The sequence below is a fragment of the Scardinius erythrophthalmus genome, assembly GCF_964197995.2.
Source record: "Scardinius erythrophthalmus genome assembly, chromosome: 6".
In the NCBI taxonomy this organism is placed as follows: domain Eukaryota; kingdom Metazoa; phylum Chordata; class Actinopteri; order Cypriniformes; family Leuciscidae; genus Scardinius; species Scardinius erythrophthalmus.
Window position 1 is genome coordinate 887,943 of NC_138226.1, and position 23,201 is coordinate 911,143.

Sequence of the window (23,201 nt, forward strand, 5' to 3'; positions counted from 1 at the left end):
AGAATGAACCTCATTGGTTCTTGCAGAAGCTCAAACGAGCTGCGTAACACGAGAATGAACCTCATTGATTCTTTCTGAAGCTCAAACGAGCTGCGTAACACGAGAATGAACCTCATTGGTTCTCGCTGAAGCTCAAACGTGCTGCGTAACACGAGAATGAACATCATTGGTTCTCGCTGAAGCTCAAACGAGCTGCGTAACACGAGAATGAACCTCATTGGTTCTCGCTGAAGCTCAAACGAGCTGCGTAACACGAGAATGAATCTCATTGGTTCTTGCTGAAGCTCAAACGTGCTGCGTAACACGAGAATGAACCTCATTGGTTCTCGCTAAAGCTCAAACGTGATGCGTAACACGAGAATGAACCTCATTGGTTCTTGCTGAAGCTCAAACGTGCTGCGTAACACGAGAATGAATCTCATTGGTTCTTGCTGAAGCTCAAACGTGCTGCGTAAAACGAGAATGAACCTCATTGGTTCTCGCTAAAGCTCAAACGTGATGCGTAACATGAGAATGAACCTCATTGGTTCTTACTGAAGCTCAAACGAGCTGCGTAACACGAGAATGAACCTCATTGATTCTTTCTGAAGCTCAAACGAGCTGCGTAACACGAAAATGAACCTCATTGGTTCTCGCTGAAGCTCAAACGAGCTGCGTAACACGAGAATGAACCTCATTGATTCTTTCTGAAGCTCAAACGAGCTGCGTAACACGAGAATGAACCTCATTGGTTCTCGCTGAAGCACAAACGAGCTGCGTAACACGAGAATGAACCTCATTGGTTCTCGCTGAAGCTCAAACGAGCTGCGTAACACGAGAATGAACCTCATTGATTCTTTCTGAAGCTCAAACGAGCTGCGTAACACGAAAATGAACCTCATTGGTTCTCGCTAAAGCTCAAACGAGCTGCGTAACACGAGAATGAACCTCATTGATTCTTTCTGAAGCTCAAACGAGTTGCGTAACACGAGAATGAACCTCATTGGTTCTCGCTGAAGCACAAACGTGCTGCGTAACACGAGAATGAACCTCATTGGTTCTCGCTGAAGCTCAAACGAGCTGCGTAACACGAAAATGAACCTCATTGGTTCTCGCTGAAGCTCAAACGAGCTGCGTAACACGAGAATGAACCTCATTGATTCTTTCTGAAGCTCAAACGAGCTGCGTAACACGAGAATGAACCTCATTGATTCTTTCTGAAGCTCAAACGAGTTGCGTAACACGAGATTGAACCTCATTGGTTCTCGCTGAAGCACAAACGTGCTGCGTAACACGAGAATGAACCTCATTGGTTCTCGCTGAAGCTCAAACGAGCTGCGTAACACGAGAATGAACCTCATTGGTTCTCGCTGAAGCTCAAACGAGCTGCGTAACACGAGAATGAACCTCATTGGTTCTCGCTGAAGCTCAAACGAGCTGCGTAACACGAGAATGAACCTCATTGGTTCTCGCTGAAGCTCAAACGTGATGCGTAACACGAAAATGAACCTCATTGGTTCTCGCTGAAGCACAAACGTGATGCGTAACACGAGAATGAACCTCATTGGTTCTCGCTGAAGCTCAAACGTGCTGAATAACATGAGAATGAACCTCATTGGTTCTCGCTGAAGCTCAAACGTGCTGCGTAACACGAGAATGAACCTCATTGGTTCTTTCTGAAGCTCAAACGAGCTGCGTAACACGAGAATGAACCTAATTGGTTCTTTCTGAAGCTCAAACGTGCTGCGTAACACGAGAATGAACCTCATTGGTTCTCGCTGAAGCTCAAACGTGATGCGTAACACGAGAATGAACCTCATTGGTTCTCGCTGAAGCACAAATGTGATGCGTAACACGAGAATGAACCTCATTGGTTCTCGCTGAAGCTCAAACGTGCTGCGTAACACGAGAATGAACCTCATTGATTCTCGCTTAAGCTCAAACGTGATGCGTAACACGAGAATGAACCTCATTGGTTCTCGCTTAAGCTCAAACGTGATGCGTAACACGAGAATGAACCTCATTGGTTCTCGCTGAAGCTCAAACGTGATGCGTAACACGAGAATGAACCTCATTGGTTCTCGCTGAAGCTCAAACGAGCTGCGTAACACGAGAATGAACCTCATTGGTTCTCGCTGAAGCTCAAACGTGATGCGTAACACGAGAATGAACCTCATTGGTTCTCGCTGAAGCTCAAACGAGCTGCGTAACACGAGAATGAACCTCATTGGTTCTCGCTGAAGCTCAAACGTGATGCGTAACACGAGAATGAACCTCATTGGTTCTCGCTGAAGCACAAAGTGATGCGTAACACGAGAATGAACCTCATTGGTTCTCGCTGAAGCTCAAACGTGCTGCGTAACACGAGAATGAACCTCATTGATTCTCGCTTAAGCTCAAACGTGATGCGTAACACGAGAATGAACCTCATTGGTTCTCGCTTAAGCTCAAACGTGATGCGTAACACGAGAATGAACCTCATTGGTTCTCGCAGAAGCTCAAACGTGATGCGTAACACGAGAATGAACCTCATTGGTTCTCGCTTAAGCTCAAACGTGATGCGTAACACGAGAATGAACCTCATTGATTCTCTCTGAAGCTCAAACGTGCTGCGTAACACGAAAATGAACCTCATTGGTTCTCGCTGAAGCACAAACGTGATGCGTAACACGAGAATGAACCTCATTGGTTCTCGCTGAAGCTCAAACGAGCTGAATAACACGAGAATGAACCTCATTGGTTCTCGCTGAAGCTCAAACGAGCTGCGTAACACGAGAATGAACCTCATTGGTTCTCGCTGAAGCTCAAACATGATGCGTAACACAAGAATGAACCTCATTGGTTCTCGCTGAAGCTCAAACATGATGCGTAACACGAGAATGAACCTCATTGATTCTCTCTGAAGCTCAAACGTGATGCGTAACACAAGAATGAACCTCATTGGTTCTCGCTGAAGCTCAAACGTGATGCGTAACACGAGAATGAACCTCATTGGTTCTCGCTGAAGCTCAAACGAGCTGCGTAACACGAGAATGAACCTCATTGGTTCTCGCTGAAGCTCAAACGTGATGCGTAACACGAGAATGAACCTCATTGGTTCTCGCTGAAGCTCAAACGAGCTGCGTAACACGAGAATGAACCTCATTGGTTCTCGCTGAAGCTCAAACGTGATGCGTAACACGAGAATGAACCTCATTGGTTCTCGCTGAAGCTCAAACGAGCTGCGTAACACGAGAATGAACCTCATTGGTTCTCGCTGAAGCTCAAACGTGATGCGTAACACGAGAATGAACCTCATTGGTTCTCGCTGAAGCTCAAACGGGCTGCGTAACACGAGAATGAACCTCATTGGTTCTCTCTGAAGCTCAAACGTGATGCGTAACACGAGAATGAACCTCATTGGTTCTCGCTTAAGCTCAAACATGATGCGTAACACGAGAATGAACCTCATTGGTTCTCGCTGAAGCTCAAACGAGCTGCGTAACACGAGAATGAACCTCATTGGTTCTCGCTGAAGCTCAAACGTGATGCGTAACACGAGAATGAACCTCATTGGTTCTCGCTGAAGCTCAAACGTGATGCGTAACACGAGAATGAACCTCATTGGTTCTCGCTGAAGCTCAAACGTGATGCGTAACACGAGAATGAACCTCATTGGTTCTCGCTTAAGCTCAAACGTGATGCGTAACACGAGAATGAACCTCATTGGTTCTCGCTGAAGCTCAAACGAGCTGCGTAACACGAGAATGAACCTCATTGGTTCTCGCTAAAGCTCAAACGTGCTGCGTAACACGAAAATGAACCTCATTGGTTCTTGCTGAAGCACAAACGTGCTGCGTAACACGAGAATGAACCTCATTGGTTCTCGCTGAAGCTCAAACGAGTTGCGTAACACGAGAATGAACCTCATTGGTTCTCGCTGAAGCACAAACGAGTTGCGTAACACGAGAATGAACCTCATTGGTTCTCGCTGAAGCTCAAACGAGTTGCGTAACACGAAAATGAACCTCATTGGTTCTTGCTGAAGCACAAACGAGTTGCGTAACACGAGAATGAACCTCATTGGTTCTCGCTGAAGCTCAAACGAGTTGCGTAACACGAAAATGAACCTCATTGGTTCTTGCTGAAGCACAAACGAGTTGCGTAACACGAGAATGAACCTCATTGGTTCTCGCTGAAGCACAAACGAGTTGCGTAACACGAGAATGAACCTCATTGGTTCTCGCTGAAGCTCAAACGAGTTGCGTAACACGAAAATGAACCTCATTGGTTCTTGCTGAAGCACAAACGAGTTGCGTAACACGAGAATGAACCTCATTGGTTCTCGCTGAAGCACAAACGTGCTGCGTAACACGAGAATGAACCTCATTGGTTCTCGCTGAAGCTCAAACGAGCTGCGTAACACGAAAATGAACCTCATTGGTTCTCGCTGAAGCTCAAACGTGCTGCGTAACACGAGAATGAACCTCATTGGTTCTCGCTAAAGCTCAAACGTGATGCGTAACACGAGAATGAACCTCATTGGTTCTTGCTGAAGCTCAAACGTGCTGCGTAACACGAGAATGAATCTCATTGGTTCTTGCTGAAGCTCAAACGTGCTGCGTAACACGAGAATGAACCTCATTGGTTCTCGCTGAAGCTCAAACGTGATGCGTAACATGAGAATGAACCTCATTGGTTCTCGCTGAAGCTCAAACGTGATGCGTAACACGAGAATGAACCTCATTGGTTCTCGCTGAAGCTCAAACGTGATGCGTAACACGAGAATGAACCTCATTGGTTCTCGCTGAAGCTCAAACGTGATGCGTAACACGAGAATGAACCTCATTGGTTCTCGCTGAAGCTCAAACGAGCTGCGTAACACGAGAATGAACCTCATTGGTTCTCGCTAAAGCTCAAACGTGATGCGTAACATGAGAATGAACCTCATTGATTCTTTCTGAAGCTCAAACGAGTTGCGTAACACGAGAATGAACCTCATTGGTTCTCGCTGAAGCACAAACGTGCTGCGTAACACGAGAATGAACCTCATTGGTTCTCGCTGAAGCTCAAACGAGCTGCGTAACACGAAAATGAACCTCATTGGTTCTCGCTGAAGCTCAAACGAGCTGCGTAACACGAGAATGAACCTCATTGATTCTTTCTGAAGCTCAAACGAGCTGCGTAACACGAGAATTAACCTCATTGGTTCTCGCTGAAGCTCAAACGAGCTGCGTAACACGAGAATGAACCTCATTGGTTCTCGCTAAAGCTCAAACGTGCTGCGTAACACGAGAATGAACCTCATTGATTCTTCCTGAAGCTCAAACGAGTTGCGTAACACGAGAATGAACCTCATTGGTTCTCGCTGAAGCACAAACGTGCTGCGTAACACGAGAATGAACCTCATTGGTTCTCGCTGAAGCTCAAACGAGCTGCGTAACACGAAAATGAACCTCATTGGTTCTCGCTGAAGCTCAAACGAGCTGCGTAACACGAGAATGAACCTCATTGATTCTTTCTGAAGCTCAAACGAGCTGCGTAACACGAGAATGAACCTCATTGATTCTTTCTGAAGCTCAAACGAGTTGCGTAACACGAGAATGAACCTCATTGGTTCTCGCTGAAGCACAAACGTGCTGCGTAACACGAGAATGAACCTCATTGGTTCTCGCTGAAGCTCAAACGAGCTGCGTAACACGAGAATGAACCTCATTGGTTCTCGCTGAAGCTCAAACGAGCTGCGTAACACGAGAATGAACCTCATTGGTTCTCGCTGAAGCTCAAACGAGCTGCGTAACACGAGAATGAACCTCATTGGTTCTCGCTGAAGCTCAAACGTGATGCGTAACACGAGAATGAACCTCATTGGTTCTCGCTGAAGCTCAAACGTGATGCGTAACACGAAAATGAACCTCATTGGTTCTCGCTGAAGCACAAACGTGATGCGTAACACGAGAATGAACCTCATTGGTTCTCGCTGAAGCTCAAACGTGATGCGTAACACGAGAATGAACCTCATTGGTTCTCGCTGAAGCACAAACGTGATGCGTAACACGAGAATGGACCTCATTGGTTCTTGCTGAAGCACAAACGAGTTGCGTAACACGAGAATGAACCTCATTGGTTCTCGCTGAAGCACAAACGTGCTGCGTAACACGAGAATGAACCTCATTGGTTCTCGCTGAAGCTCAAACGAGCTGCGTAACACGAAAATGAACCTCATTGGTTCTCGCTGAAGCTCAAACGTGCTGCGTAACACGAGAATGAACCTCATTGGTTCTCGCTAAAGCTCAAACGTGATGCGTAACACGAGAATGAACCTCATTGGTTCTTGCTGAAGCTCAAACGTGCTGCGTAACACGAGAATGAATCTCATTGGTTCTTGCTGAAGCTCAAACGTGCTGCGTAACACGAGAATGAACCTCATTGGTTCTCGCTGAAGCTCAAACGTGATGCGTAACATGAGAATGAACCTCATTGGTTCTCGCTGAAGCTCAAACGTGATGCGTAACACGAGAATGAACCTCATTGGTTCTCGCTGAAGCTCAAACGTGATGCGTAACACGAGAATGAACCTCATTGGTTCTCGCTGAAGCTCAAACGTGATGCGTAACACGAGAATGAACCTCATTGGTTCTCGCTGAAGCTCAAACGAGCTGCGTAACACGAGAATGAACCTCATTGGTTCTCGCTAAAGCTCAAACGTGATGCGTAACATGAGAATGAACCTCATTGATTCTTTCTGAAGCTCAAACGAGTTGCGTAACACGAGAATGAACCTCATTGGTTCTCGCTGAAGCACAAACGTGCTGCGTAACACGAGAATGAACCTCATTGGTTCTCGCTGAAGCTCAAACGAGCTGCGTAACACGAAAATGAACCTCATTGGTTCTCGCTGAAGCTCAAACGAGCTGCGTAACACGAGAATGAACCTCATTGATTCTTTCTGAAGCTCAAACGAGCTGCGTAACACGAGAATTAACCTCATTGGTTCTCGCTGAAGCTCAAACGAGCTGCGTAACACGAGAATGAACCTCATTGGTTCTCGCTAAAGCTCAAACGTGCTGCGTAACACGAGAATGAACCTCATTGATTCTTCCTGAAGCTCAAACGAGTTGCGTAACACGAGAATGAACCTCATTGGTTCTCGCTGAAGCACAAACGTGCTGCGTAACACGAGAATGAACCTCATTGGTTCTCGCTGAAGCTCAAACGAGCTGCGTAACACGAAAATGAACCTCATTGGTTCTCGCTGAAGCTCAAACGAGCTGCGTAACATGAGAATGAACCTCATTGATTCTTTCTGAAGCTCAAACGAGCTGCGTAACACGAGAATGAACCTCATTGATTCTTTCTGAAGCTCAAACGAGCTGCGTAACACGAGAATGAACCTCATTGGTTCTCGCTGAAGCACAAACGTGCTGCGTAACACGAGAATGAACCTCATTGGTTCTCGCTGAAGCTCAAACGAGCTGCGTAACACGAGAATGAACCTCATTGGTTCTCGCTGAAGCTCAAACGAGCTGCGTAACACGAGAATGAACCTCATTGGTTCTCGCTGAAGCTCAAACGAGCTGCGTAACACGAGAATGAACCTCATTGGTTCTCGCTGAAGCTCAAACGTGATGCGTAACACGAGAATGAACCTCATTGGTTCTCGCTGAAGCTCAAACGTGATGCGTAACACGAAAATGAACCTCATTGGTTCTCGCTGAAGCACAAACGTGATGCGTAACACGAGAATGAACCTCATTGGTTCTCGCTGAAGCTCAAACGAGCTGAGTAACACGAGAATGAACCTCATTGGTTCTCGCTGAAGCTCAAACGTGCTGCGTAACACGAGAATGAACCTCATTGGTTCTTTCTGAAGCTCAAACGAGCTGCGTAACACGAGAATGAACCTCATTGGTTCTTTCTGAAGCTCAAACGTGCTGCGTAACACGAGAATGAACCTCATTGGTTCTCGCTGAAGCTCAAACGTGATGCGTAACACGAGAATGAACCTCATTGGTTCTCGCTGAAGCACAAACGTGATGCGTAACACGAGAATGGACCTCATTGGTTCTCGCTGAAGCTCAAACGTGATGCGTAACACGAGAATGGACCTCATTGGTTCTCGCTGAAGCTCAAACGTGATGCGTAACACGAGAATGAACCTCATTGGTTCTCGCAGAAGCTCAAACGTGATGCGTAACACGAGAATGAACCTCATTGGTTCTCGCAGAAGCTCAAACGTGATGCGTAACACGAGAATGGACCTCATTGGTTCTCGCTGAAGCTCAAACGAGCTGCGTAACACGAGAATGAACCTCATTGGTTCTCGCTGAAGCTCAAACGAGCTGCGTAACACGAGAATGAACCTCATTGGTTCTCGCTGAAGCTCAAACGAGCTGCGTAACACGAGAATGAACCTCATTGGTTCTCGCTGAAGCACAAACGTGATGCGTAACACGAGAATGAACCTCATTGGTTCTCGCTGAAGCACAAACGTGCTGCGTAACACGAGAATGAACCTCATTGGTTCTCGCTGAAGCTCAAACGAGCTGCGTAACACGAGAATGAACCTCATTGGTTCTCGCTGAAGCTCAAACGAGCTGCGTAACACGAGAATGAACCTCATTGGTTCTCGCTGAAGCTCAAACGAGCTGCGTAACACGAGAATGAACCTCATTGGTTCTCGCTGAAGCTCAAACGTGATGCGTAACACGAAAATGAACCTCATTGGTTCTCGCTGAAGCACAAACGTGATGCGTAACACGAGAATGAACCTCATTGGTTCTCGCTGAAGCTCAAACGAGCTGAGTAACACGAGAATGAACCTCATTGGTTCTCGCTGAAGCTCAAACGTGCTGCGTAACACGAGAATGAACCTCATTGGTTCTTTCTGAAGCTCAAACGTGCTGCGTAACACGAGAATGAACCTCATTGGTTCTTTCTGAAGCTCAAACGAGCTGCGTAACACGAGAATGAACCTCATTGGTTCTTTCTGAAGCTCAAACGTGCTGCGTAACACGAGAATGAACCTCATTGGTTCTCGCTGAAGCTCAAACGTGATGCGTAACACGAGAATGAACCTCATTGGTTCTCGCTGAAGCACAAACGTGATGCGTAACACGAGAATGGACCTCATTTGTTCTCGCTGAAGCTCAAACGTGATGCGTAACACGAGAATGGACCTCATTGGTTCTCGCTGAAGCTCAAACGTGATGCGTAACACGAGAATGAACCTCATTGGTTCTCGCAGAAGCTCAAACGTGATGCGTAACACGAGAATGAACCTCATTGGTTCTCGCTGAAGCTCAAACGTGATGCGTAACACGAGAATGAACCTCATTGGTTCTCGCTGAAGCTCAAACGAGCTGCGTAACACGAGAATGAACCTCATTGGTTCTCGCTGAAGCTGAAACGAGCTGCCTAACACGAGAATGAACCTCATTGGTTCTCGCTGAAGCTCAAACGAGCTGCGTAACACGAGAATGAACCTCATTGGTTCTCGCTGAAGCACAAACGTGATGCGTAACACGAGAATGAACCTCATTGGTTCTCGCTGAAGCTCAAACGAGCTGCGTAACACGAGAATGAACCTCATTGGTTCTCGCTGAAGCTCAAACGAGCTGCCTAACACGAGAATGAACCTCATTGGTTCTCGCTGAAGCTCAAACGAGCTGCGTAACACGAGAATGAACCTCATTGGTTCTCGCTGAAGCACAAACGTGATGCGTAACACGAGAATGAACCTCATTGGTTCTCGCTGAAGCACAAACGTGATGCGTAACACGAGAATGAACCTCATTGGTTCTCGCTGAAGCTCAAACGAGATGCGTAACACGAGAATGAACCTCATTGGTTCTCGCTGAAGCACAAACGTGATGCGTAACACGAGAATGAACCTCATTGGTTCTCGCTGAAGCACAAACGTGATGCGTAACACGAGAATGAACCACATTGGTTCTTGCTGAAGCACAAACGTGATGCGTAACACGAGAATGAACCTCATTGGTTCTCGCTGAAGCTCAAACGAGCTGCGTAACACGAGAATGAACCTCATTGGTTCTCGCTGAAGCACAAACGTGATGCGTAACACGAGAATGAACCTCATTGGTTCTCGCTGAAGCACAAACGTGCTGCGTAACACGAGAATGAACCTCATTGGTTCTCGCTGAAGCTCAAACGAGCTGCGTAACACGAGAATGAACCTCATTGGTTCTCGCTGAAGCTCAAACGAGCTGCGTAACACGAGAATGAACCTCATTGGTTCTCGCTGAAGCTCAAACGTGCTGCGTAACACGAGAATGAACCTCATTGGTTCTCGCTGAAGCTCAAACGTGATGCGTAACACGAAAATGAACCTCATTGGTTCTCGCTGAAGCACAAACGTGATGCGTAACACGAGAATGAACCTCATTGGTTCTCGCTGAAGCTCAAACGAGCTGAATAACACGAGAATGAACCTCATTGGTTCTCGCTGAAGCTCAAACGTGCTGCGTAACACGAGAATGAACCTCATTGGTTCTCTCTGAAGCTCAAACGAGCTGCGTAACACGAGAATGAACCTCATTGTTTCTTTCTGAAGCTCAAACGTGCTGGGTAACACGAGAATGAACCTCATTGGTTCTCGCTGAAGCTCAAACGTGATGCGTAACACGAGAATGAACCTCATTGGTTCTCGCCAGAGCCGGATTAACGCAAAGGCAAACTAGGCACGTGCCTAGGGCCCGATTGGCGGGATGGGGCCCAGACAGAGGGACAAAAAAAAAAAAAGTACAAATGTCCTATCTACAATTTATTTCAATATTTATTAATTCACTAAAAATAGTGACGATGTTTATCTTAACCATAGACTGTTACATTACTGCAGTTAAACCAATTAATGTGTGCCAGCTTCTGAAAGTAACGAACGCATCCATCAGATGCTGCGAGGCTAAAGCCTAATAAGCACACAAAGAAGCACAGCTCATAATGCAGGTGTGTGAGTTGTCGTCATCTATTTTGGAGTGATTGCAATGTATTCTAAATATAAACTTGTACTGTAGATCAGCGTCATTTCTGGAAAAACATTCACCGCTTTACTACGAGTTTAAAAGAGCGCGAGCGTCATTAACGTGCCCAGACGCGACGCTTTGAATTTGCGCGTACAATGAATAACATCGCGTCGGGAGCTGACTAGTAAAAAAGCTACAAAATTAAAAGACAAGACGTCTGTATTCTAAGTTAAAAAGCCAACACACTACAACATTTTTAAATGTTTCAAATAGTCTAAAGGATCTCATATCTATGGGTCTATCTTCTAAATTCTGCTGATGATTAGATTCCTGACATTACGCCAATAATATCACTTTATATATTTTTTTCTGCTCAGTAGCGATCGTGTCTTTCTCTTCCACTTGATTTGTGTATAGCATATTTAAGGTAGCAATGCAATATAAAAGCTCTTATGCTCATCTACTGAAGTGGGATTCTGGAACTGTGAATAAATTGAATAAAACAGCAAAATAACAACAACAACAATAACATCTTCATTAAACAAAAAAGAGATTACCGTAGATAAAGTTTGATTAATATGTACAGTACCGGTAAAAGTCTGGACCCATTACTATTTTTAATGTTTTTGAAAGAAGTTTATTATTATGCTCTACAAGCCTGCATTTATTTGATCAAAAATACAGAAAAAAAAACCAGGAATATTCAGCAAGGATGTGTTAAATATATAAAAAGTGATAGTGAAGACTTTTTTAAAACAACTCTTTAATAATCAAAAATCCTGAAAAAAAGTATCACAGGTTATAAAATAAATATTAAGCACCATTTCTAACATTTGATAATAAATCAGAATGATCACGTGGCACTAAATTCAGCTTTGCATCACAGAAATATAAAGTATAGTAAAATAGAAAACCATTATTTTAAATTTTAATAATATTTCACTATAATATTTTTCTGTATTTTTGATCAAATAAATCCAGGCTTGATGAGCATAAGAGACTTCTTTCAAAAACATTAAAAATAGTAATGTGTCCAAACTTATGTACTGTGTAAGTAAAAATATACTGCTTTTAAAATTAAATGTTGTATAAATAAAAAGGTTAGGAATCATATTTGTTTCAAGTGTTTTTTTTTATTGGGGGTGGGGGGCCTCCAACATGAATTTTGCCTAGGGCCTCCTAATGTCTAGAACCGGCTCTGGTTCTCGCTGAAGCACAAACGTGATGCGTAACACGAGAATGGACCTCATTGGTTCTCGCTGAAGCTCAAACGTGATGCGTAACACGAGAATGGACCTCATTGGTTCTCGCTGAAGCTCAAACGTGATGCGTAACACGAGAATGAACCTCATTGGTTCTCGCAGAAGCTCAAACGTGATGCGTAACACGAGAATGAACCTCATTGGTTCTCGCAGAAGCTCAAACGTGATGCGTAACACGAGAATGAACCTCATTGGTTCTCGCTGAAGCTCAAACGAGCTGCGTAACACGAGAATGAACCTCATTGGTTCTCGCTGAAGCTCAAACGAGCTGCGTAACACGAGAATGAACCTCATTGGTTCTCGCTGAAGCTCAAACGAGCTGCGTAACACGAGAATGAACCTCATTGGTTCTCGCTGAAGCACAAACGTGATGCGTAACACGAGAATGAACCTCATTGGTTCTCGCTGAAGCACAAACGTGCTGCGTAACACGAGAATGAACCTCATTGGTTCTCGCTGAAGCACAAACGTGATGCGTAACACGAGAATGAACCTCATTGGTTCTCGCTGAAGCACAAACGTGATGCGTAACACGAGAATGAACCACATTGGTTCTCGCTGAAGCTCAAACGTGATGCGTAACACGAGAATGAACCTCATTGGTTCTCGCTGAAGCTTAAACGTGATGCGTAACACGAGAATGAACCTCATTGGTTCTCGCTGAAGCTCAAACGAGCTGCGTAACACGAGAATGAACCTCATTGGTTCTCGCTGAAGCACAAACGTGATGCGTAACACGAGAATGAACCTCATTGGTTCTCGCTGAAGCACAAACGTGATGCGTAACACGAGAATGAACCTCATTGGTTCTCGCTAAAGCTCAAACGTGATGCGTAACACGAGAATGAACCTCATTGGTTCTCGCTAAAGCTCAAACGTGATGCGTAACACGAGAATGAACCTCATTGGTTCTCGCTGAAGCTCAAACGTGCTGCGTAACACGAGAATGAACCTCATTGGTTCTCGCTGAAGCTCAAACGTGATGCGTAACACGAGAATGAACCTCATTGGTTCTCGCTGAAGCACAAACGTGATGCGTAACACGAGAATGAACCTCATTGGTTCTCGCTGAAGCACAAACGTGATGCGTAACACGAGAATGAACCTCATTGGTTCTCGCTGAAGCTCAAACGAGCTGCGTAACACGAGAATGAACCTCATTGGTTCTCGCTGAAGCACAAACGTGATGCGTAACACGAGAATGAACCTCATTGGTTCTCGCTGAAGCACAAACGTGATGCGTAACACGAGAATGAACCTCATTGGTTCTCGCTGAAGCTCAAACGAGCTGCGTAACACGAGAATGAACCTCATTGGTTCTCGCTGAAGCACAAACGTGATGCGTAACACGAGAATGAACCTCATTGGTTCTCGCTGAAGCTCAAACGTGATGCGTAACACGAGAATGAACCTCATTGGTTCTCGCTGAAGCTCAAACGTGATGCGTAACACGAGAATGAACCTCATTGGTTCTCGCTGAAGCTCAAGCGTGCTGCGTAACACGAGAATGAACCTCATTGGTTCTCGCTGAAGCTCAAACGTGATGCGTAACACGAGAATGAACCTCATTGGTTCTCGCTGAAGCACAAACGTGATGCGTAACACGAGAATGAACCTCATTGGTTCTCGCTGAAGCACAAACGTGATGCGTAACACGAGAATGAACCTCATTGGTTCTCGCTGAAGCTCAAACGAGCTGCGTAACACGAGAATGAACCTCATTGGTTCTCGCTGAAGCACAAACGTGATGCGTAACACGAGAATGAACCTCATTGGTTCTCGCTGAAGCACAAACGTGATGCGTAACACGAGAATGAACCTCATTGGTTCTCGCTGAAGCACAAACGTGATGCGTAACACGAGAATGAACCTCATTGGTTATCGCTGAAGCTCAAACGAGCTGCGTAACACGAGAATGAACCTCATTGGTTCTCGCTGAAGCACAAACGTGATGCGTAACACGAGAATGAACCTCATTGGTTCTCGCTGAAGCACAAACGTGATGCGTAACACGAGAATGAACCTCATTGGTTCTCGCTGAAGCACAAACGTGATGCGTAACACGAGAATGAACCTCATTGGTTCTTGAGAAGCTCAAACGTGATGCGCAACACGAGAATGAACCTCATTGGTTCTTGAGAAGCACAAACGTGATGCGTAACACGAGAATGAACCTCATTGGTTCTCGCTGAAGCTCAAACGTGCTGCGTAACACGAGAATGAACCTCATTGGTTCTCGCTGAAGCACAAACGTGATGCGTAACACGAGAATGAACCTCATTGGTTCTTGAGAAGCTCAAACGTGATGCGCAACACGAGAATGAACCTCATTGGTTCTTGAGAAGCACAAACGTGATGCGTAACACGAGAATGAACCTCATTGGTTCTCGCTGAAGCTCAAACGTGCTGCGTAACACGAGAATGAACCTCATTGGTTCTCGCTAAAGCTCAAACGAGCTGCGTAACACGAGAATGAACCTCATTGGTTCTCGCTGAAGCTCAAACGTGCTGCGTAACACGAGAATGAACCTCATTGGTTCTCGCTGAAGCTCAAACGTGCTGCGTAACTCGAGAATGAACCTCATTGGTTCTCGCAGAAGCTCAAACGTGATGCGTAACACGAGAATGAACCTCATTGGTTCTTGCTGAAGCTCAAACGTTCTGCGTAACATGAGAATGAACCTCATTGGTTCTTGCTGAAGCTCAAACGAGCTGCGTAACACGAGAATGAATCTCATTGGTTCTCGCTGAAGCTCAAACGTGATGCGTAACATGAGAATGAACCTCATTGGTTCTCGCTGAAGCTCAAACGTGATGCGTAACACGAGAATGAACCTCATTGGTTCTCGCTGAAGCACAAACGTGATGCGTAACACGAGAATGAACCTCATTGGTTCTCGCAGAAGCTCAAACGTGATGCGTAACACGAGAATGAACCTCATTGGTTCTCGCTGAAGCACAAACGTGATGCGTAACACGAGAATGAACCTCATTGGTTCTCGCTGAAGCTCAAATGTGATGCGTAACACGAGAATGAACCTCATTGGTTCTCGCTGAAGCTCAAACGAGCTGCGTAACACGAGAATGAACCTCATTGGTTCTCGCTGAAGCACAAACGTGATGCGTAACACGAGAATAAACCTCATTGGTTCTCGCTGAAGCTCAAACGAGCTGCGTAACACGAGAATGAACCTCATTGGTTCTCGCTGAAGCACAAACGTGATGCGTAACACGAGAATGAACCTCATTGGTTCTCGCTGAAGCTCAAACGAGCTGCGTAACACGAGAATGAACCTCATTGGTTCTCGCTGAAGCTCAAATGAGCTGCGTAACACGAGAATGAACCTCATTGGTTCTCGCTGAAGCACAAACGTGATGCGTAACACGAAAATGAACCTCATTGGTTCTCGCTGAAGCTCAAACGTGATGCGTAACACAAGAATGAACCTCATTGGTTCTCGCTGAAGCTCAAACGTGATGCGTAACACGAGAATGAACCTCATTTGCATATTCTTTGACACAATTCAGCATAACATATGGTTATAAAAATAAAATAACGTTATGGGAAGGTTCTTTTTAGGTTGCAAAGATTTGGCGATTGAAGATTAGTTTTAGGGGATAGATTTATAGACTACAGGGGGACTTTAATAAACTGTATCCGCAAAATATACTTTGTTTATGAAAAATGACACAATTCAGCAAAACATATGGTTATAAAAATACAAACTGCAGGAAACGTTCTGGGAAGGTTCTTTTTAGGTTGCAAAAAAATGACCTAGAGAACGTTCCTAGAACGTGTACCAAAAAAACTCAAACAAATGGGAACGTTCTGTGTTTGCTGGGACGTCACATAAAAACTATGAATAAGTCGCTCTATAGAAGACAAAAGTGTGGTTATTAAAGGGATACTTCACCCAAAAATGAAAATTAGCCCATTATTTACTCACCCTCAAGTCATCCTAGGTGTATATGACATTCATAGATGCACTTTTATCATGGATAGATACACTTTTATGATGGATAGATGCACTTTTATGATGGATAGATGCACTTTTATGATGGATAGATGCACTTTTATGATGGATAGATGCACTTTTATCATAGATAGATGCACTTTTATGATGGACAGATGCACTTTTATGATGGACAGATGCACTTTTATTATAGATAGATGCACTTTTATGATGGATAGATGCACTTTTATGATGGATAGATGCACTTTTATGATGGACAGATGCACTTTTGATGGACAGATGCACTTTTATTATAGATAGATGCACTTTTATGATGGACAGATGCACTTTTATGATGGACAGATGCACTTTTATTATAGATAGATGCACTTTTATGATGGATAGATGCACTTATGATGGATAGATGCACTTTTATGATGGACAGATGCACTTTTATTATAGATAGATGCACTTTTATGATGGACGGATGCACTTTTATGATGGACAGATGCACTTTTATTATAGATAGATGCACTTTTATGATGGATAGATGCACTTATGATGGATAGATGCACTTTTATTATAGATTGATGCACTTTTATGATGGACAGATGCACTTTTATGATGGACAGATGCACTTTTATTATAGATAGATGCACTTTTATGATGGACAGATGCACTTATGATGGACAGATGCACTTTTATTATAGATAGATGCACTTTTATGATGGATAGATGCACTTTTATGATGGACAGATGCACTTTTATGTTATGTTACTTCAAAACATAAACAGCCACTCACTGCCATTATAAAGCCTGGAAGAGCCCGACATTTTTTAATATAATTGTTTGATTGTATTCGTCTGAAAGACACCTAGGATGACTTGAGGGTGAGTAAATCATGGGGTGTGTTTCATTTTTATGGGTGAACTCTCCCTGTAAGCTCAGCTCAGTGACGGTGTGGATGTTGCAGGTCTCCGACTGGGTGGTGAATCACCTGCGGGTGCAGCTGGAGGAGCGAGGCGAGCGCTTTCTTCCGATCTGCCTGGAGGAACGGGACTGGCTCCCCGGCTCTCCGGTTTTGGACAGTCTGACCCAGAGCATCCAGCACAGCCGCAAAACCGTGTTCGTGCTGACCGAGGGTTACGTGACCAGCGGATCCTTCAAGCTGGCCGTGTTCCTGGCCCACCAGCGCCTCCTGGAGGAGAACGAGGACGTGATCGTGTTGCTGCTCCTGGAGCCCGTTCTTCAACACTCGCATTTCTTGCGTCTGCGCAGACGGTTGTGTTCCCGAAGCATCCTCGAGTGGCCCCGCTCCTCGTCCGCCGAGGCCTGGTTCTGGCAATCCCTGCGCAACGCCGTACGGGTCGACAACCAGGCCATGTACAGCGACCTCTACAGCCGATACTTCACCACCAAGTGATCCTTGTTGAGGCACTGTGCCCGGTTGCATAAAGCACCTTAAGTTGTTCTCTTAAGTATGAGACTAAACCATCAAAATATGAGGAAAATATGGTAACACTTTACAATAAGGACATGAAATTTCAAGCATGACTAGAAGATTAATTCTTCACTTGGTCACTTGGTCAGTCTTATTGAGTTTTGTACTTTTTTTTTTTAAGGCAGAAACTCTATGATCAGTGAGTCAAACGAGATTTAACTCAATTTTTTAAGTCAGTTTAATGTAATTTAAGTTGAAATGACTTGTAGAAACAAGCTGATTCAACTTTTAAGGCAGCAACTGAACTGAAATTTTAAAGTTGTAAATAGGTGGAAGTTTTTACACTGTAAAATGTAAATTCAAAATATTAAAACAAAATCTCTTTCTCTTTTCTTCAAAGATATGCAAACAAATGAACATTTCACAAGGAGCATTTCTAGTTTTCATAACAAAATGACAAAAATGACATCTAGTGTATATATCTATACCCGCCCGAGCCCTCAGATCATTTGGACGCGGCTGTGTTCAAGAGGTAACAACGATATAAATACTGTTCGTTTTCTCACACAAACCGCTCGTTTCGTGTCTTAGGCCAACAATGTGTACTTACGATGGGGAATTGTTTTTTTTTTTTTTTGTTAACAACTGTTTATTAAGTTTTCTTTTTTAAAGTCAAGAAAAACAAAAATACAACGCAAAAATCTAGAACCCATCCCATCCCACCCCTGGTAGACTTCAAGAAAATACAAATCAAAGTACAAACATAGAATGTAGACCCAAAGAAAAAAAAAAAAAAGAAAAAAAAAAAAGAAAGAAAGAAATTACATAGATGTTAAAAAAGTTGACACAATATCAAAAGCAGCATGCCATAAATTCACAGTCTTAACATTGGATCCATGCATACGAGAGGTTGAGAGTTCCGTTGATATAATGTCCAGCCAAGATACCGTCCATGTTCTTCTGTCCATTGTGTGAGGAGGATTCCAGCGATTAACTCGATGGGGAATTGTTTTAATTTGGACTCTGTGCATGCTCTTTGAGGGGGTGACCATAGACCTGCATTATATGACTGTCAGACAAGAACGGTTTGACCTCAAAATATAAAAATTGAAACTACTGCGGAAACAAAGACACCTACATCTTGGATGCCCTTGAGGTAAGCTAAAACATACCAAAATTTAATTTCAAAGTGAACTATCCCTTTAAATTCAATATTTGCTAATACATTATTAAAATCAAAGAATTATCAGTGAATATTATTTAATTATCCTGCACTGTAAAAAAAAAAGTTTTTATTGTTGGTTTAAAAAAAAAAAATAATAATATTCAGTAACCTGGTTCCCTTGAAATGTTAAGTTCATTGAAATTAAAAAATTGAGTTAATACAAAGATTGGTTTAATCAACAGAAACTCAAATGTTATGATATCTGAACCACATAAACTATCTTAAGTTGATTTGACAAAAGAAAAAAAAATTGACAAATCATGCAAAAATATATTTTACAGTGTGAGGTGACATGAAACTAAAAACAGTTGTATTTTTATTAACTAATGTTAACAATGATAACTATAACTATAGTTTAACTATCATTAACTAATGGGACTTCACTGTAAATGCTGTAGAACTAAATGAATCCTTCACTTGGTCACTAATGTTTTAATTAGTTTGTTGCCATTTATTTCACCTGTGTTTATTTTTTATCTAAGGCAGAAACTCACTTGTACAATCTTGTAAAATGTAAATTTACACTATTAAAGTTATTTGCAACACCAGTCCAAACTTCATAGTTTCTCTTTGCACACATTCTGCATATATTTCACAATGGAGCATTTTTTTTTTTTTTTTTATCACAAAACTATGCAGTAAAATGCAAAATTGTTGACTAGAGGATTAAATCTACATGGTCACTAATGTTGTATTTTTTACTTTTTCATTATAATTAAGATTATTTTTTAAATCTAAGACAGAAACTCACTTTTTGTGAAACTCTTATGCTTCTCTTTGCACGCACACGAGAGATATCGTGCAAAGGAACACTCACGAGGAGCTTTTTCCTATTTTTATCATGAAATGATGAGGAGAGTCAGCAGATTTAGCAAGGAACTGCTGTGGTGTGCTAGCAGCTAACAGGAAATGATCTCACACACTTCCTGTTACACTCTAGACTGAAATATGCTTTCTGTTATACATGTTTGGTGTGATCTACTTAGCGCAGAATAATGTTCATTTATTTATTTGTTTGTTTATTTTGAGCATTAGCGTTTAGCATTATTAAGCGTTTGCCTAGCTGACGAAAGGCAGGAGGTTTGCAGTTTATTTCCATAAAAGAATCAATGAAAACATTGAGAAAAAAAACAATGTTCTTCAGTATTTTTGTCTTGTTTTCCAGTACAAACATCTTCAGTTCTGATCTTGTTGTACTGAGTCAATATCCAAAAATATAGCCTACAAAAAACACTCTTTCAGTTTATTTATTTGTTATGAAAACGTTTTAAGCCAGCCTACTTTAAAACACACAATAAAACGTTTTTCCCATGTGAAAATATCTATAGCTGGGTCCCAATTCGCATACTGTCCGTCCTAAAAAGTAGGAATTAGATTTAGTGTGTCCCAAATCATAGTATGTTGAAATGAGTATTCCAAAAATACCCGGATGGTGTAACCTAACCCGGAAATGCACCGATTAGAACTACAAACACGAATACAACGTGTTAAAAGAACTACAAACATGGCGGATGTGCGAGACCGACGGTTAAGCAGAGGTAAACGGGATTTGAGTGATTGATTAATTATCAGTATCTTATCTCACAAAAAAAAAATACATTTATTTAATGTTATCCACGTTATATTTCATCTGCAACAACAGCATTGTGAACTTTTGTTAAGATATGTTTGGTGATCTTTATTATGCACACACAATGAGGAGTTCATGACTGGCAGATCAACGTGCTACTACATGTCTCTCCAAAACGGTTGGAAATTAAATGACATTGAATGTGGAGGATTTTAATTGTGACAAGATGATTGACAGGGCAGTTTAAACGGTGATGGGAAGCACGTGACTAAGCGACCCAAATCTTACCTACTCTTCTGCTACACACTCAAAAGTATGTACTACTTATTCTTCACAAAAACAGTACATACTTACTAGGGCATAGTCCAAGAAGGCGAATGTGATTGTAGTGTCCACTAGATGTCGCTGTCGCACAACTAGAGGGCGTCGTTCACTTCAAAGTCAGCATATGGCGCTAATACGACTTCCTTGTACGTTTTCTAACTGCTAAATTCTCAAATACCTGCATATTTCCATTCTCTCTTGGGCTAAAATGCGTATTTCTCTCATAGCCTATAGTTGGCTGGTTTATAGAGTCCCGCAGACTCCACAGAGTAGTGATTCATCTAACGGTCCGGCGGTGACGTCACTCGCCTGATTTGCATATCTCCGGTTATAAATGCCGTGATTCTGCGCTTTTCCCCACACTGCTGCATCTGCTGCTGGAGAATAACCACTTCAACTACCGACACACACTCTGGTAAGCGCTAGAAAATCTCTCTTTTGCCTTTTAAATACTCTTATATAGCAAAATATCATGCGTTTTTTTGTTTATAATCTCTTAATTATACTCTAGATTAGCGTTTTCAGACGCTACTTTCTCTCACGCGCACAATTGGCGAATGTAACGTTATTTGTGGCGTAAATGCATCCGCTATACAGGAAATGTGACTGTTAATCGCTATATTATGTGATTTTTTTGCGATATATGTATCAGAGACAATAGATGCATGCATTTTCTTTGTTCAGGAATGACTAAGCGTGATCGATTTTTACATTCCACGCCTCGAAATACAGCATAAATGTTCGGATAAATATGCTCAGATAAGTGCAAAAGCAGAAAGAATGTGTTTACTGATGGAAACACTGATAAGAAGTGAAATATGAGAGAATGAGCAGGAAAGGGCGGTGGTTTCTCAAGACTGTGATGCAACAGCAGCGTTTCCTTTTACCACAGTTACTGCGTTACTGGCTGCACTTTTGCTCTTTATTGCATTTTTAAAGCATATTTAGATTATTTAGTTATGCATTTGAACGGAAACTCTAACCAAATACCAAATGTTGGGGAAAATTTTGGAAAAGCCCATATTGTTCGGTCACTTATATGAATATTAATGGAGATCGTCATGTATGTGTGTGTGTGTGTGTGTGTGTGTGTGTGTTCCTTTCTCAACATTAATAGCAAGCCATTTCATTTCAGACCCACTGCAAACATGTCTGACAAGCCAAATCTCGAGGAAGTGACCAGCTTTGACAAAACCAAGCTGAAGAAAACAGAAACTCAGGAGAAAAATCCTTTGCCGTCAAAAGAAAGTAAGAATCCGCACACTTTCCTTTGAGGAACGAACATGAAATTATGATTTTGAAGCCCAATAACACTTTTTTTTGCTCTTGTTTTCCAGCCATCGAACAGGAGAAGCAGGCGGGCTCATCATGAAACTCGTTCTCCACACTTCTATGCACTGTACATTCCACATTGCCTTCTTTTTCACGTCTTTTCGCTGTTTAACTTTTAACGGAAAAATATGACCTAAGTCGCATTGTGATTGGACAACCAAAAAAAAAAAAAAAAAAATGCAGACGACCGTACAAGCCCTTTGTTTCTGTGCCCACGTACTCCTCTTTTTGTAAACCGCACCACTGATATTCTGATGAAGATTGTTGATACGGATGAGGATGATGAGGAGGTGGGGCTGGGGGCGGGGCCAAGGATTTGAGTGACACATAACAGAGACTCGCTCTTGTAACATCTCTGCTCAAATGCTTTAAAGTCATGCAGTGTTTTTTTTGTATGTTGACGTCTTGGAATGCACAATTTTTGTTTTGTAATGCAAATAAAAGTCTGTAATATTCAGATGGACATCTTTTTAAATGTTTGTTCTGTGCTTGTCGCTTTGTGTCGTTTACAAAGAGTAGCGTACATCCTACACTTCTTTTTTCATCAATTTAACTTCATTCTCTATTTAAAGGATTTTGAGAATAGATAGAAAAATATAAAGTATTCTTTTTAAAAAAAAAAAAATTCTAGCCTATTATAAATTTTAGAGCTTAGCAAGAGCCAGTAAATAAAACATTTTTACAGTAAAATTTCAGTATTTTATAGTTTTTATTCCAGGCCTAGAAATGTACAGAAGTGTACAAAAGTGTCGTTCAGAGGCTATATTTGTTTTTAATGACCCCACAAGATCGATTAAATCATCAAAATATGTTCAATATGAGGAAAGAACAATCACTAAACTTGGTTAAGTCCAACAAAAGTCAAACTACTAAAGCAAACATTAACTATGTTATTAATAATCAGTTATTTACAGTTAAAACACATAATCAGTTATTCATATTTGGTTGGTTTTCTTGTTTTTGCATGTGTTCATAATTCCTTTGTATGTTTCATTGTGTTCTTATCACAGATAAAACAATCGACTCCAAGCACAACTATGCAATACAAAATCTTTAATAATATTTGAATAGAGGGTGAATTTTACGAGGCCGTGCGTCACTTCTATACTGTACATGTCATTTTCAGGCACAGATCTACATGTAAAATTCAT

General features: G+C 42.5%; 2 protein-coding genes across 2 annotated transcripts in view; both read left to right on the plus strand.

Moving 5' to 3' along the window:
- Positions 1-19,365, plus strand: part of LOC308692472 (uncharacterized protein) — a gene marked incomplete at its 5' end in the record, with an annotated part of 34,055 nt that extends 14,690 nt beyond the window's left edge. The window contains one exon of the mRNA XM_081368517.1: positions 17,132-19,365. Within this exon, the coding sequence (XP_081224643.1) occupies positions 17,132-17,581 (450 nt within the window). The 3' untranslated portion in view covers positions 17,582-19,365. The remainder of the gene's footprint in view (positions 1-17,131) is intronic.
- A 1,711-nt stretch (positions 19,366-21,076) lies between these two features.
- Positions 21,077-22,513, plus strand: tmsb4x (thymosin beta 4 X-linked). The gene is made up of 3 exons (XM_081367710.1): positions 21,077-21,133; positions 21,854-21,966; positions 22,056-22,513. Exons 2-3 carry the CDS (start codon positions 21,867-21,869, stop codon positions 22,088-22,090), a joined length of 135 nt encoding a protein of 44 aa, XP_081223836.1. The 5' UTR covers positions 21,077-21,133; positions 21,854-21,866; the 3' UTR covers positions 22,091-22,513.
- Positions 22,514-23,201: the final 688 nt, after the last annotated feature.